At 36.5% G+C, this 15,365-nt stretch overlaps 1 protein-coding gene across 1 annotated transcript in view; it reads right to left on the bottom strand.

Moving 5' to 3' along the window:
* UNC13C (unc-13 homolog C) overlaps positions 1-15,365 on the bottom strand; it is a 525,683-nt gene that overhangs the window by 492,811 nt on the left and 17,507 nt on the right. Inside the window, exon 3 of the mRNA XM_070422420.1 lies at positions 5,033-8,265. Coding sequence (XP_070278521.1) covers positions 5,033-8,009 — 2,977 coding nt within the window. The 5' untranslated portion in view covers positions 8,010-8,265. The remainder of the gene's footprint in view (positions 1-5,032; positions 8,266-15,365) is intronic.

The following is a 15,365-nucleotide window of genomic DNA, read 5'->3' on the forward strand; positions in this document are numbered from 1 at the left end:
AAAGAATAGCTAGCCTTCTCATAGATGGGATTAACTGAGCTAAAGGGAGGGTGTGTCATGTTTTCATTTTCAACTATGTTGTACTCATTGTACTGCACTACGATATATAATCAAAAAATGTTCTTTTAATTGAAAGAAATAAAACTAAAGTTATTTGGATTCTAAATGGTCTCTGCCTTATATGGAACCAGATAGCCCTTTAGAGAGGAGGCTAGCATTTTTTATCTATTCAACAACTCTTTAATAAATATTTACTCTATATCAGATACCTGGGCAGGCTCCGGCATTATAATAGCAATAGAATGAAAAATTCACTCATTGAATTTGCAATCTAGTATAGTAGCAGAGATCTACAATAATCAAAGAATCATATACCTAAATGTTTGCATTCATGAAAGGTGTTATGATATAAAGTACTTGGAATTGATCTAGAATTCATGAGTTCCTAACTCTCCTAAATTGGATTAAATCCATTGACCCAGTAATTCTACATCTAGGAATTTATATGCTATCTCATTTTCTTAAAGATAGGTGATGGAGCTGTATTGTTTGTGAGTTTGTAAGAAATTTAACTGTTCATGATAGGAGACTATGCTATTAAATTATGCAATAACTATATAGTAGAACCACTTGTGTCATTAAAAATATAGTAGGCAATAAAATGAGATCTTTTAAATATATATTACATGAAAAACATTTCAAAACAACATGAATACATGACAGGTTAATACAACTTATATTAAAAGGAAAAAAAGGAATGTATAAGTATTTATATTTATAGTCTGGAACAAATTATCTTTCTCTGAAGAATGGGAGGAGCTATTTTACTTTCACATTTAATTTTTAGCATTTTGTATTATGTTTTTTATTTGTATATGTGTGGTGGTGGTGGTTGTTTTATTTACAAGGGCACGTATAATTTGTTAATTATAGTAGAGGCCCAGCATACAAAATCGAGTGGTAGCCCACCACTGCTCACAGCCCTGCTCACCAGCCGCTGCACCGCCCTGCTCGCAGCCCTGCCCACCTGCCCTCATGGTGACTGGTTGCTTGGTCATCACAGTCATCACGGACACTGGCTTTTTACATATATAAATACAATTTTGGATACATAATGGTCATTTAATGAGCTCCATTACATGACCATTACAGAATTAAAATGTTCAGTGACAGAATCCTAATAATTTATAATTTTACACCATCACTATGGGGACAAAAATTACTACCTAGAGTTCCTTAGATGAATCTAGCAACTAGATTGAGAACCACTAGTCTAAATATCAACTTCAGGAAAAATTTTTACTTTCAAGTTCATATAACTATTCAGAAAACAAAATGTATACCATGATAAAAATATTAGTAGTTATTTCAATTGCTGATGTCATAGTCCTTTTCAGAATCCACAGAAGCCCTCAAATGACATTTGAAGACAAAACAAGGTTTTTGTTCTTCTGCTAGAAACGTTTACTTCAAATTCATCATCCTTCAAGTAGCTAATTGTACAGAATTACTAGGGCTCTACCAGTCTTAATTTATAAGATAAACCAAGGATTTGAAGTAGAAAAACTGAGAAATAACTATTTCATATCAATACCTCATTGCTTTTCCTATTATTACTAATTTCTCATGAAAATCCTTTAGTTGAAACAAACCTCAGGGTCCTTGGTAACTTCCATCGTTAATCATGTTTCCCCACCTCAAAACGTGAATAAAACAGCATTTGAAATGAGTAAGCATTTGGCTGCTTGAAATAACCAAAATAATTATCCATTTAATTATAGATCCACCCATTACTAGCTGTATGACATTAAGTTACATAAGTTTGTAGCATCTCAGTTTACTCATCTGCAAAATGACAATAATGGGATTAAATTCACAGTGGTGTTGTAAGTAGTAAAAGAATAAAACAGATAAACTGCTTGAAAACCCCTGGTCTATAGTAGTAATCAGTAATAAGCTTTTATCTCTAATCATACTTCTGAACTCTCAAAAAGACATAAAGTCATAGTCTTAACACTTAAGGCCACAGCTTGGATTTGCCTTTGACTTCGAAGCTTGTGTCTTTTACTTAGTATCCTACGTCCCTTGATTATCTCAGTGCCATCTCTGGATGAAGCATTGGTCTAGGCACAGGGCATATGAAAGGATGAAAAAGATAAGACATCTTTCCTCTTGATTAGAGTCAAGTAAAAAAAATAAGAAATGTGCATAAATTATCATTACATAGGTAGAAAGCCATGCCATCAGAGTCAGGTATATGGGAATTCAGTGGACACAACGGTTCATTCCAATTGGTAGGTGGTGCAAGGCTGGAGGTGGGAATCAAATAGTAACCACCATGGTATGGAGTTCAGGCCAGCTACACAAAAGGTACCACTCAGCAGGGTCTGTCCAGAAGGGAAGACTATGACCTCATAGAGTTTCTGGCTACACACACTCTAAGTCACTTTCCACACAGGCATGCTGTTCAGGGTGAAGTTTCTCAGAAACACCAGTGCCAAATATCTCTGTATATAAACATAGAGGACTTTAAAATTCCTCTGTACCAGGACCCTGCAGATAAAAGTTGAAATAAATAACTCAAATCTATGAGTTTAATTCCATAAAGCTATGTCAGCATCCTGTTTACAGTGAGAGCTCCGTGGTCCATCTCTCCAGGTTAGTAGTGGAGAAAAGCAGCACTGCTACCAAATGGTGACTGATAGTCATGGAGAGAAAAATATGCTGACATTTATCCAAAGCCCAGCAAGCAGATGGCAGTGGGCACAAAATCTATCATGACAATTGGCACCTCATTGGGGTGCTCTGAGCAAGGAAGGGGACTGTAAAATGCCCTTTTTTGGCTGCCCTTCCATGAGGCATATTGGGGCACAGGAGGGGGACAACTGCCTGACTGGTGTCAAGGGGAGAAGAGATGGCCTTTAAAATCTAGGCTATGGCAGCCTCCTGGGTAGTCAATCTGGTGCCTTTTGAGCATCCAGAGAGTGACTTAAAGGTGTGTATCGGACTTCCTCTAGGATAGATGATATCCAACAGATTCCATTCAAAGGTGGCTCACAGGATAACAAACAAAGCTCCGAGATAGAGGGCGTCTGCATTTTCTGTAGCCAGGTCTAGTATGTCAAGTAAATGGCACAATATTTTTACCTATTTTAGAATTCTTAAGCTGCTGGTATGTGGATAACCAGTGTATTTGTGCTTTCTAAATGTAAGTGCCAGTGGATGACTAGGGTTGATAGCTAGTTGAATGAGAAGGGTCATTACCAGCAACACTCTACTTTGCAGAGGTTTGATAATTTGAAATTTTTTAAAAAGTTGATGAAGATGCATCTTTTTTCTGAATCATATAGTCTTGTTGTGTTTATACTATTGCCTAACATTTCAGATACCTTAACCAATTGGCATTAACACATGTATAGATTGCATCACAATACACACACACACACACACACACACACACACACATTGCTTAGTCTTAAGCCTTTGATTAGACTTATCTGAATCCACAGAAGATAAAATATAATGCCAAACTGCTGGCCTATATCCCAAAAAACTGTCAACTAAGTTTTAGTAGTAAGAATACCTAACTTTTTAAGTCACTCTGAAATAAAATAGATATTATTCCAATAAGAACTTTATTTACACAAAATTTGACTACTTTGAATTTTCAAATCAGTTTTTAGTATAGAACTCTACCCTCAAAAAAAAGAAAAAAACCCAGTCAATGCACCTAAGATCACCTTGACTTATAGTGTTCTTTAAATAAATTACATAGAATGTGCAGTTTTATATAGACAGACTTTTAGGAAGGAGAACTCAAATCGTTATTTCAATTGTCTTAGCACCTACAACAGTTTAATAAAGGTATCTGATTATTCAACAACCCACCCATATCAAACAGAAAATGGCCAGTTTTGAATAGTTTCTGATCCCAACTGTGGTCAAGACAAAGAAACCATAATCAGTTACTGGCTGTAGAAATTATTATATTATTTCATAAGAGCAAGTAACATAAATATCAATATAAATATTACATAAATATATACCTTTATGAAATATTATGCTGAGTAAATATTTTAATTAAAGATAATGCTATAATCAAGGAAAATATTAACAATATATAATTCATTAAAATTGAGATATATAAAACTATCCCAAATAAAATGATAAGCATGCAAATAAAATAAATGGTAGGGATTAAAGTAAGTGAAGATGAATTTTGGTTGAGAAATTAAAAGTCAACATATTATTTATTTATATGCAGCTACTTTTCCCAAGAGTATGATCTAAAAATTCCTCCCCGAAAAACAATCAAGTAAAATTTTAGGTAAGGAACTCCTTTCATTTCCATAATGGGCAAGAGACTTCTGCTCTACTCTTTAGGAGAAAACTTCTTGACTCTGCCACCTTACTGAGTAGTGGAGTGAACTGTGACTGCTCAGGCATGGCCTAGGGTTTTGGCCCTAATACACTCGCTCAGCTGCATCAGTGCATAGGAAGGGAGGCTGTGGTCCTCCATGTGACTGGTTAAGGTTGGCTCTGCAGACCCAGCTCTTCCTACTGGCAGCCCCCACAGTGTAGAGTTGATGGGACAAGGAATGGTAAATAAGGTAGTCCCTCTTTCCTAATTATTTAAGATTATCTATACCTCTCTCCCCAACACTGTAAAATAGCACCAAGGAATAGACCCCAGGCTGCTCTTTTATTTAAATCATCCTTTCCTTGGTAACTGATGCCACACAGCTGGTTAATAGGACATGGGGTTTATATATAATCCTGGCAGAGAAATATTGATCCACAGAGTGCAGGGTTCATTTCAGGATGACCTGTTTTGAAACATTTTGATTTTAAATCATTAATCCCAACTTGTTGGGAGAGCTGTCTGAGTAAAATAGAATCCTTGCCAGAATAAACATGCACGTTCCTTGCAATAATCTTTTCTCCCACAAATAAACACAGGACATGCTCTAAAAAAGCCCCACCCAATGTTAAAACACAATCAGCTCATAATGTATCATTTAAACATGAGTACCTCCAGCCAGGATCTTCTCTTCCAGTTCTGCCATTTGCTTCTTATAGGCTTTTAAAGCTGCTTCTTTGAAAGAGGGACGGATTCTCTTCGGCTTTGTGATTTCCACGGGCTGCTCAGGAATGTTTTGGTTTTCATCTTCTTTTATTTCCATTTCAGGTAACGTTTCATTTAAGGGTTCCAACCCTCCTTCACTAACCACATCATCTGCCTGCCCATCATATCCCTCATCCTGTGGGGTTTCATAAGGTGTTTCATAAGAAGAGTGATCATATTCCTGCATTGGCTCATCTGTTTCAGCAATACTAGTCCTGTTTTCTAGCTTAGCAAGAACTTGTTCTATCACTTCAACATAATCTGTCTCATTATCTGCCACTGGTTCACTATAGTCCTCCTCATCTTCTGCTTTGTAGTAATAAGGTTCTGTGTAAACATCAGAGTCCAGGGTGGTACTTGATTCATTTGCAGTTGATTGTGATAATGTCCGAAATCTCCCCATTAATGAAGAGCCACTGTCCTCATACCCACTGAGACTCTGTGTGCTTTTGTTCCACACCACCTCCAAGGCTGATTTAGCCCGCTGTAGTGTAGATCCAAATTTGGGGAAGCTGAAAGACTTATCAGAAAGGTCAATGCTTAATCGACTATGCCAAGATTTGGGTGGGGCATCCTCTGAATCATCACTTTGCAATTCACTTTGACTTCGATACATGATGGACAACTGGCTTTGAGTTTGGTACAAATCATTAGAATTGGCTTCCTGATAAGAGTCATATTGGCCAACCCATTGGCCTTGTGGTTCATTATCCAATCCAGGGCATGGAGATGAGTTGTCATCTTGGGTTAAATCATAGCTCTCAGAGTCATCCTGAAGGTCACTATGGCACTTCCCCGAGTCTTCTTGGTCTTTATTGTAAACATCTAGTTGTTGATCAGAGAGACTGTTTGTGTCATAGTCAAAAGCTTCCTGAGTGGATGAATCCAAACCTAAATCAGCTCCTTGTTCTACTTGATTCCATTCCTTCCATGGAGAAAGATCCTCATGTAAAGAGAGCTGAGAATCACTGTAATGACTTTGGTCTCCAGATGCACATACCATGCCATTACTCATCCCACTATCCACAGTTTCTGTGTTCCCTTGGACACCCTGAACAGCCCCATCCAAAAGTAAGTCCTGGGGACTGTCATACAAGGTAGGCGTGCCCTCCTGCTTCCTTTGCCAAAGTTCCCGGTCTGAAGATGACAAGAGGGAGCTTCCATTCGTTCTAGTGAAAAACTGATTTTCTGAAAAATCCTCAGAGTAAGATTGACACAGTTTGGAAAAGTCTGATTCAGAACGGCTAAGCTTTGCAGTAAAAAAATCACTCTGTGAATGCCAGAGGGGTGTTGCATCTCCATAATGGGTTGTAGTTTGCTTTTCCAAGGTACCTGATTCTGGCAATTGTGAGGAAATTTTATTATAATCTGATTTATTTGAAATTTTGCTGCTACTGGTAGTTTTATTTTTGGCTCTAGCATTGTGTGATTTTGAACTTGACTTGGAAATACTTCCCTTTGTTGGAAAGTCTGACTTGGAAAGCACAGCATAACTGTTTCTATTGAGGTCAGATTCCAGCTCTCCATCACTGTCATCTGGTAGCTGCCAATTATTCTTCTTGATTTGGGGCTCTGGAGTAGACAACTTTATATCCATGCTCTCATATGTCTGCGAAGATGGTATCCCTTTCTCTTTTCTTTCTCTGATGTCATGAGTAAGGATATCTGTTGAGATTCCGATACCTGTTCCTTTGAGTTTATATGATTTTTTTAAGACGGAATCCCTTTGCTTAGGAGTTTCAAAGTACACCAGTATGGGCCGCGGCTTTGCATTTGGGCAGTCCCTTTGGTGTCCTATTCTCTGAGCAAATTCAATTTTAATAGCATTTGGTGCATCTGAAAAACCCATTTTATCTACTAGAATTTGGTACACCACAAGTTCAACGTATTCAAATCTTTCTTCGGGCACATTTAAAAATCTCAGGCTTGCCTTGCTACCCATATGACCTAAGTGCTTAATATAATCATGGATGTCTCTGGTTTCCCTCCGAGACTGGACAAAGCCTGTACGTAGCTGTTCAATTTCACTTTGTACAACCTCCACACTGCTGGAGATCTCATCGATGGAATGCTTGAGGGCATTGACATGCCCTCGTAGCTCAGAAAGTTCTGTCTCAATCTGACTTATTCCCTGAAGTTCCTTAAAGATCATTTCCATGACATCATGTGTTTGACTAATACAGCCAGAGGAACTGAATCCTGGCTCCAGGGCATTTGTCTTTGGGTTTCGGGCAGTTCTGTCCAAAGATTTGCTTCTTATTCCCCAGGTTTTCTTCATTGTGCTCAACTCTGAATCTGAGGAGACACAGTCTTGACTCTTCTTCCATTTCCTCAGTTTACGTAAAGCTCCTAGTTTTAAGCTATGCAGAGTGCGTTCCCCATCAGAGCTGCCCTCCGAAGGAGCCAGGCTGCTTGAACTCTTTCTATTGCGTTTAACGGGCATCATGAGTGTTGACTGTGGCTGGTTTTCTGCACTACTCCTTAGTTCATTGAGCGATTCTGAGTAGGAACTCTCAATGGAAGATAGCTCTTGAAGCAGATCTTCATTATCACTGTTGGTTACACTAATATTTTTTTGTAGGCCATTGGCAATAGCTACTCGGTAACTGAATGTTGGTGAGAGGGAAAATTCTTTGTTAGCTTCGTCTTCTTCAGTGGATAAGTTGCGAGTGGATGAACACTTGGCAATCTTCTTTACGGTACTTTTCAAGGTATTAGAAAGTCTGGGGGTTTTGGTGTGGCAGGCAGCAGGAAAGTCTTGATCCCTTCTCTGCTCACGATTCTCTTTTTTTTTGTTTGTATTTCCCAATTTCTTTGTAAACATTCCTTTGCAAAGCTTATGTATGTAAGGTAAAATCAGGCTCTTGAAAAGATTAGCCACCATGGAGAGCAATTAGCGCAAGCTTCTCTACTCCAAAAACATAAACAAGGTGTTAGGATGAAAATCTGTAAACCCAAGGCAAGCATCACTGTTCAGATGTTCTCTGCATCATTGAGAACAGCTGGAAGGGCAGCGTGGCTCTGCCACAAGGTCAATGTCCAGTGCAAACCAGAACCGAAGTTCCATTTATGAAAGACATTCTCTCTTGGAGGAGGGGTTTCATGAGTTGCTCTCATTTCCGCATGACTTCAAGTATTGTCTAAAAGAAAGCAATGAAAAAGTGAGTATCAGAAATTAATTCTAGACTTATCCCATTTTTCAAAAGTATTCAAGATACATAATGTGTGAAAAATTGCAGAGGGAGCAGGGTAATATATTAATTTTAATACACCGCTACTTTTAAAACAACTATAAAGCAAATAAGTAGCAGTATCTGTGTTTAAATTATATTTTTTTCCAAATTATTTATGGGCAGACACAATTGAATGGTAACAAAAGATAATGATAATTTGCAAAGGTTTGTATAAGGCGACAAATTTAAAAGCTATATTAACTGCATATTATCATTTCCCCATTCTTTTATTTCCTAAATTGCATTTACTTAGAAACACATAAGCATTTAAATTTAAATGTATAACCCCTACCCCAGACATTTAAAATTAATCAAATTAATATTATCCATATATGTAAGACCTTTTCTTATTCAAGTAATCTTTTACTTTTCTAGGCATTCAATGATTTGGAATTGCTTAAATAATGATTAAAGTAATCCAAGTAAGACATATCTCATATGCTGAAGTACATACTAAGAGAAAATACACCTTTTACAGCCATCAGATTTGTCAATGGTTGAAAAGAAATAGAAGGTTATATCAAATTAGGTATTATAACAACAATAAATCCCATTAGGAAAATATTTTTTTGAAAATGCAGAAAGCACATCCAAGTTTTGAAAGGATGTGACTTGAGAGAGCAGAGCCATGCTAATCACCCAGTGCAGCCCTGTGGCAGATGGCAGGAGACTCATCCCCAGGATTAGCACCACGAATAGCCATAGGTTATCAAATCACAAAAAGAAACTGTGCCACAAATAAAATGTTCCTACGGAGAATCAAGAATTGGTTGGATACAGAAGGAGGAAGAGGAAGAAGAGGAAAAGGAGGAGAAAAAATTTATGCGAATTTTGCTGGTTCACTAGCAGTGTGACTTGTATGTAATTTCATTCAAAGAAAATGTTGTTAAATTTAACTCACTGTTTTATTGTTGAAATAGATCGCAGAATAATGGTAGCAGCCAAAAGCCTGTACTGACATTGGACTACACATGTGGATAGATAAATAATCTATTTCATTCTTTAAAGTTACATCATGAACTGCATATTGTTTTAGGAGTCAACTGACTCGTTACCAGCTCCCTTCACTTGGAAACCTGCCATTTCTCTTCACTCAGGCTCTGCAGGGACTTAGAGAAAACATGCTCTGGTGGGAGCCAAGCTTCAGGAGAGGCAGGGCTATGGAATGAGAAGGGGAAGCAAAAAGATGAAGGAGAGAAACAGAGCGACTCTAAAGAAGTCCAGGTCTTCTTGGGTTTCACACTTGTCAGAGACCAGCTCCTCTTGTCTGAAACAATTTGCTGTTCATTCAAAAGTATAAGCCTGAATTTGTTTTCTACTAATAAAAATGTCAAGGAATTGAGTCCTGAATTAATTTAAAATAGTATTTATTGTACCCCATGTGACCTCTCTTTGTGGAGAAAAGACTTTGGAAAGTTAAATAGTAGGATGGTAAATAAATTACTTTAATATTAATGTTGGTAGAATAAATTGTTCTATTTACTAATCACTCAGTCCAAGATCCAGGGTCTCCCAAACCTAAAAACAAACACCTACTTTTTGTTTAAATGAAAGCAGTAATTTTGTCAATGCTTCTGATATTTTCATGAAATTATGTCTGGACTTCCTGACTTATATTACTAATTCAGAACTATTACTTTACAAAATCATTGTTGCAAAAAAATTTGAGCAGAAAAATTCAACCCGAATTGAAATCCCGGTTCAGAAAACATGAACCCAAGGGCATGCATCCACATTTACACATACTAATTCACTTGTTCTATATTCCAATCACATGCAGTGGCTTGTTATTCACTAAGGGCTCCATGCTCTTTCACACCTCAGTAGCTTTTCTGTTCCCTCTCCCTAGAATATCACTCATGCCAGCAACCCTGTCTGTAAAAATTGTGTTTAAACTCCAAAATCATTTGCCCTGTGAAGACTTCACCAACCACCCAAACTGAGCTTTTGTCTCTCTTTGCAACACTGTCCCACAACCTACCTCATAAGCAATTAGAATTCTGTAGTATAATCTCATTTCTGTCCCCACCTGCTGGACTATGTACTCTTTAAGTGTAAAAAATTATGACTTATCCTATTTTAAACATTCTGAACCCAGCATGCATGATAAGCACTCAAGAATCATTTGCAGAAGAATTGCCCCAAAGGGTACAAAGTTTCAGTTATGCAAGATGCATAAATCTTAGAGCTCTACTGCACAGCATAGAGCCTATAGTTAATAATGAGACTGTATTGTATACTTAACGTTTTTGCTAGGAGGGCAGGTTTCATGTTAAGTATTCATGTCAAAAAGTAATAATAAAGCAGGAAGGAAAGGCAGGAGGAAACTTTTGGAGATAATAGATATGTTTATGGCATAGATTATAATGATGGTTTCACAGATGTATACTTATATCCAAACTCATTTTAAAAGTTAAAACAATTGTCACTTACTAATTATCTTCATCTGGTTGCCCCAAATCAAACTCTATTCAACCTAGTCATTTTTCTTAATTATTCATCTCCATTAATATCATAATAAGTATCTGCTCACTCAAGACTTATACCCAGGACTTATTCCTGGGAATATTCTAGATTGATATCATTCTAGATTCATATAATCTATCCCATATCCATATCCAATATATGTTATCTCATCCCACTAGTAATGCCTTAGTTCCGAACTCCATTTCTTATCTGGACTATATTACAAATGTATCTTATGTGGTCTTCCTAACTCTAATTTGGCCCTTCACTCAAATCCTCCTCTCTAAAATTAATATATTTTCATTTTTATTGAATTTATTGGGGGTGACATTGGTAAATAAAATTATACAGTCCTGCCCAAGTAGCTCAATTGGTTAGAGATTGACCAGGTGTGCAGCTGAAGTTGCAGGTTCAGTCCCTGGTCAAGAAGCAACCAATGGATGTATAATAAGTGAAGCAACAAAACTAACTCTCTCTCTCTCTCCCTCTCTCTCTCTCTCTCAAAAAAAAAAAAGAATTAAAAATATATTATTAAAATAAAAAAATTAAATTACATATTACATAGGTTTCAGGTGTACAAAAACATGAATATATTCTTAAAAGATAAACACTGTCCCACTTAAAATACTACCTGTCTTAGGAGACTCATTTCCTATCACTCCCACAAGCACATCTGCCCCAGCCACATTGAGGTAGTAACAGTTTCCTGATTACCACATAGTTGCCTCACAAATGTGCCTTTTTTCAAGCTGTTCTCTCTGCCTCCATTCCTTTCATGAATATCTCTAGAATTAAGATAGATCTTCATTCAACTACAGTCCATCTGTATTTTTTACTCACTTCCATTGCTGCTCTTTGATTTAGTAGTAAACAATGACACTAATACTTCTACTAGTACTTTGGGATCTACAAAGTATTTTTTGTGTGTAAAGTTATATGATCTTCATGGTAACCTTACAAGTGTATTATCTCCAGTTATTGTTATAGACAGTGAGTCTCTTAGATGCTCAAGTGGTTGCTGGTGTCTCCTGTCTTTAAAGTTTGGTTTCTTCACTATAATAATTTTTTAAAATGTATGTATATATTTTATTGATTTCAGAGAGGAAGGCAGAGGAAGAGAGAAATAGAAATATCAATGATGAGAGAGAATCATTGATTAGCTGCCTTTTACACACCCCCTACTGGGGATCAAGCCCACAACCTCTGCATGTGCCCTTGATCAGAATCAAACCCAGGACCCTTCAGTCCTCAGTCTGATGCTCTATCAACTGAGCTGAATCAGCTAGGGCCACTTTAATAATTTACATTCTCCTTACTTTAGACCTTTAATAGCTTACTGGTCTCCTAAAGTAATATTTTCCACCATTACAAACCATCCCATGGACTGATTTCCATCTTACCTTCCTTAAATGTCATTTTCCTTTTTTTTTTTTATCTCCTACTAAATACTATTGCATACCCTGTACTCTGGACCATTCATGGATCCACTAAGCTTATTTTTTGTGGTTTATTCACTCTTCTTAGAGTGTCCCCTGGTTTCAACCATTGAGGACAGATCAAAACTAAACTTTTCCATGAAAATTTAACTACTCAAGTCATCTTTTTTTCCTGTCGTAATTGTCTGAACCATGAAATTTATTCCTTAATTATTCTTCTAAACTATTTATCAAAAATAGCTTTTGCACATGTTTTTCTATTTTTTTGTCTATTATGTGCCAGACACTCTCTTGAATGCTCTGTATAGACTATTACATTGATGTTTGACCATAATCTCTGCAGTAGGTACTGTTATTAATCCCACTTTATAGATGAAGAAACAGAACCTAAGTAACTAGCCCCAAGCCACTTTGGTGGGAAGTGATGTGGCAAGAACTGTAACCCAAAATAACTGGCTTCAGGGTCCATTACACTAAATAAATCTATAACAAGAAATTATGAATATTGCTGGCAAATTGGTACATTGATTAGATGTCCACACATCTAATTAATGAAATCTAAAGAGCTCTGCACTTTCAGTGTCTCAATAAAAACATGTTCACACAGTATGCTTCACAGATGATTAGGTACTGCTAGCTCTTTTTGCTCAGTTTTATTATTTCTACCTGCCCCAAAATTAACTCTAATGCCAAGAGCACATCCTTAAAAGCAACACAATAGGTTAATAATTAGTAGTAACTTCAGACTAACTTCTAACTGACCAATAAGCACATGGAAATGTGTTCTATGGTATTATTTTAATTACCAGAAAAAAATGCAAATTAAAAAACAAAATGAGATACCATTTCATACCGACAAAAGTAACTAAAATATAAAAATACCAGCTACACCAAATGCTGGAGAAGCTGTGGAACAACTAAAATTTTATACAGTACAGAGAACAATGTAAAAGAAGATAATCACTTTAGAAGCTTTTGGCAGTTCCTTATAAAATTAAACCTTCATTTACACTATGACCCAGCAATTGCATTCCTAAGTATTTACCCAAGAAAAATCAAGGCATATTTTTTCAAACAAACTTGTATGAGAATTTCCATGGATACTTTATTAATAATATCTCAAAAGTAGGAAAATATCCCTCAGGAAAAGAATGGATACACAAATTACAGTATATTAAAAATAATGGAACACTAATCAGCATAAAGAAGAATGAGCCACTATTACACGTGGATCTCAAAGTATTATATAGAGCAAAAGAAGTCAGACACAAAACAGTAAATATTCTATGATTTTGTTTATATTAAGTTCAAATCAAGACTAAGCTATGATAATAGAAATCTGAAAAGTTGTTGCATATGAAGGGTGAGGACTGATTTGAAGGAAACATGAGAAAACATTTTGGGATAATAGAAATGCTCTATATCTTAATTGGGGTAGTAGGTATATTTTCATTTATAAATTCTTCTAGTTATAAATTTGAGATCTCTCCATTTCACTGTTTACAAATCTTATTCCAGTGAAATAATATAAAAAGAAAAATGAAAAATGGAACATGTACTTTGATAATGGAAGTAGCACATGAGAAGCAATTTCCTGGAATGGTGGAAACCGGTTTACTTGTTTGTTTTATAAAAATTAGGTCTTCTTTTAGTTGCTGAATTTAGTGCAATTTCATAACATGCAAAACACATCAAAAGTGTTGAACAATGAACTCAAAGGTCTAAGCAGAAGACAATATAGTTAGGGAACAAAGCTTATTTAGACATTCAGCTTCATCAAAAAGGCCAAGTCGCAATTCTCATATCTGTTTGGAAATCCTCTAGCTGACGCAGAAAAGCCTCTGGGGACAGACTGAAGCTGTCCAGAGGTTCCCTGTCATCCAACAGGAACAATTACTCAGAAAGATATTCATTTTAATGCGCTTTGTTTGCTAAGATACAAGAATCTCTTCTTTTCAAGGGTCATATATCCTCCTGTGATCTTAACTGAATCCCCTCTAAGATGATACTTCAGAAATTATATCTTCTCTTGATCACATCTGAAGTTTCTTTCTCGAGGGTCCATCCAACCCAAGCAATAAGCATGTTCACATCGTATCTTATTGTAAATGAAAAACAAACAAACAGCACAGCCTTCAGCCTTCCTTCAATGTTGTCACCTTCTCAGGCTACTGCAACTTCCAACTGACTCTTCCAAAGCATAGAGGAGACCCGCTGTCTGCACCTTCTCATGAGTCTATTCATCTTCAATCTCTTGATGTCTGGCTCCAACCCAGAAGTCTACTAAAATTTCTCTTTTCTGAGATATGGATAATATTTGTATAATCTTCCCCACCCTGCCTACTGCATCTGAAACCATTAACCATGTTGTCTTTCTTTAAACATTTCTATATACCTCTGTGACAACAGGGCCTACTTGAGCCTCTCTCTGGACACAGTTATTTTGACTAGAGTGGTCATATAATAAAAACTGGGCCAATTATGTTTTCTTTCTTGGGAATTGTAAGTTGAAACAGACATTTTGACAACAGAGCAACATAAAGTTCTGACCTGAACAAGCCAACTTTTAAACTTTGTAAAAATTTAGCAGTAAAAAAACATTTAAAAAAAGAAAAGAGTGCAGACAAATGGTGAAAAGCAGGAATGAGAGAAAATATGGGCACAGAGGAAGCGACCCCTTTGTTTCTGATTGCTGTTTAGGCCTAGGTGTGGGGCCATTATTAGTTTTGTCTAATTATGGAGAGATATCAGTCTAAGTAAGTGTTTTTCTTTAGAAACAAGTCTTAGCAACACCCTCCACTGGCCTCTCTTCCTCTTTTCAGACTTCTTTTACTCCCCTTTCTTTTAACTACCAAATCAATATACTTCCATCTAGCTCAGTGGTTCTCAACCTTCCTAATGCCACGACCCTTTAACACAGTTCCTCATGTTGTGGTGACCCCCTACCATAAAATTATTTTCGTTGCTACTTCATAACTGTAAATTTGCTACTGTTATGAATCATAATGTAAATATCTGATATGCAGGATGTATTTTCATTGTTACAAATTGAACATAATTAAAGCATAGTGATTAATCACAAAAGCAATATGTAATTATATATGT

This window comes from Myotis yumanensis, unplaced genomic scaffold, assembly GCF_028538775.1.
Source record: "Myotis yumanensis isolate MYYU_CA2020_CCGP unplaced genomic scaffold, mMyoYum1.0.hap1 SCAF_1, whole genome shotgun sequence".
Lineage (NCBI taxonomy): Eukaryota > Metazoa > Chordata > Mammalia > Chiroptera > Vespertilionidae > Myotis > Myotis yumanensis.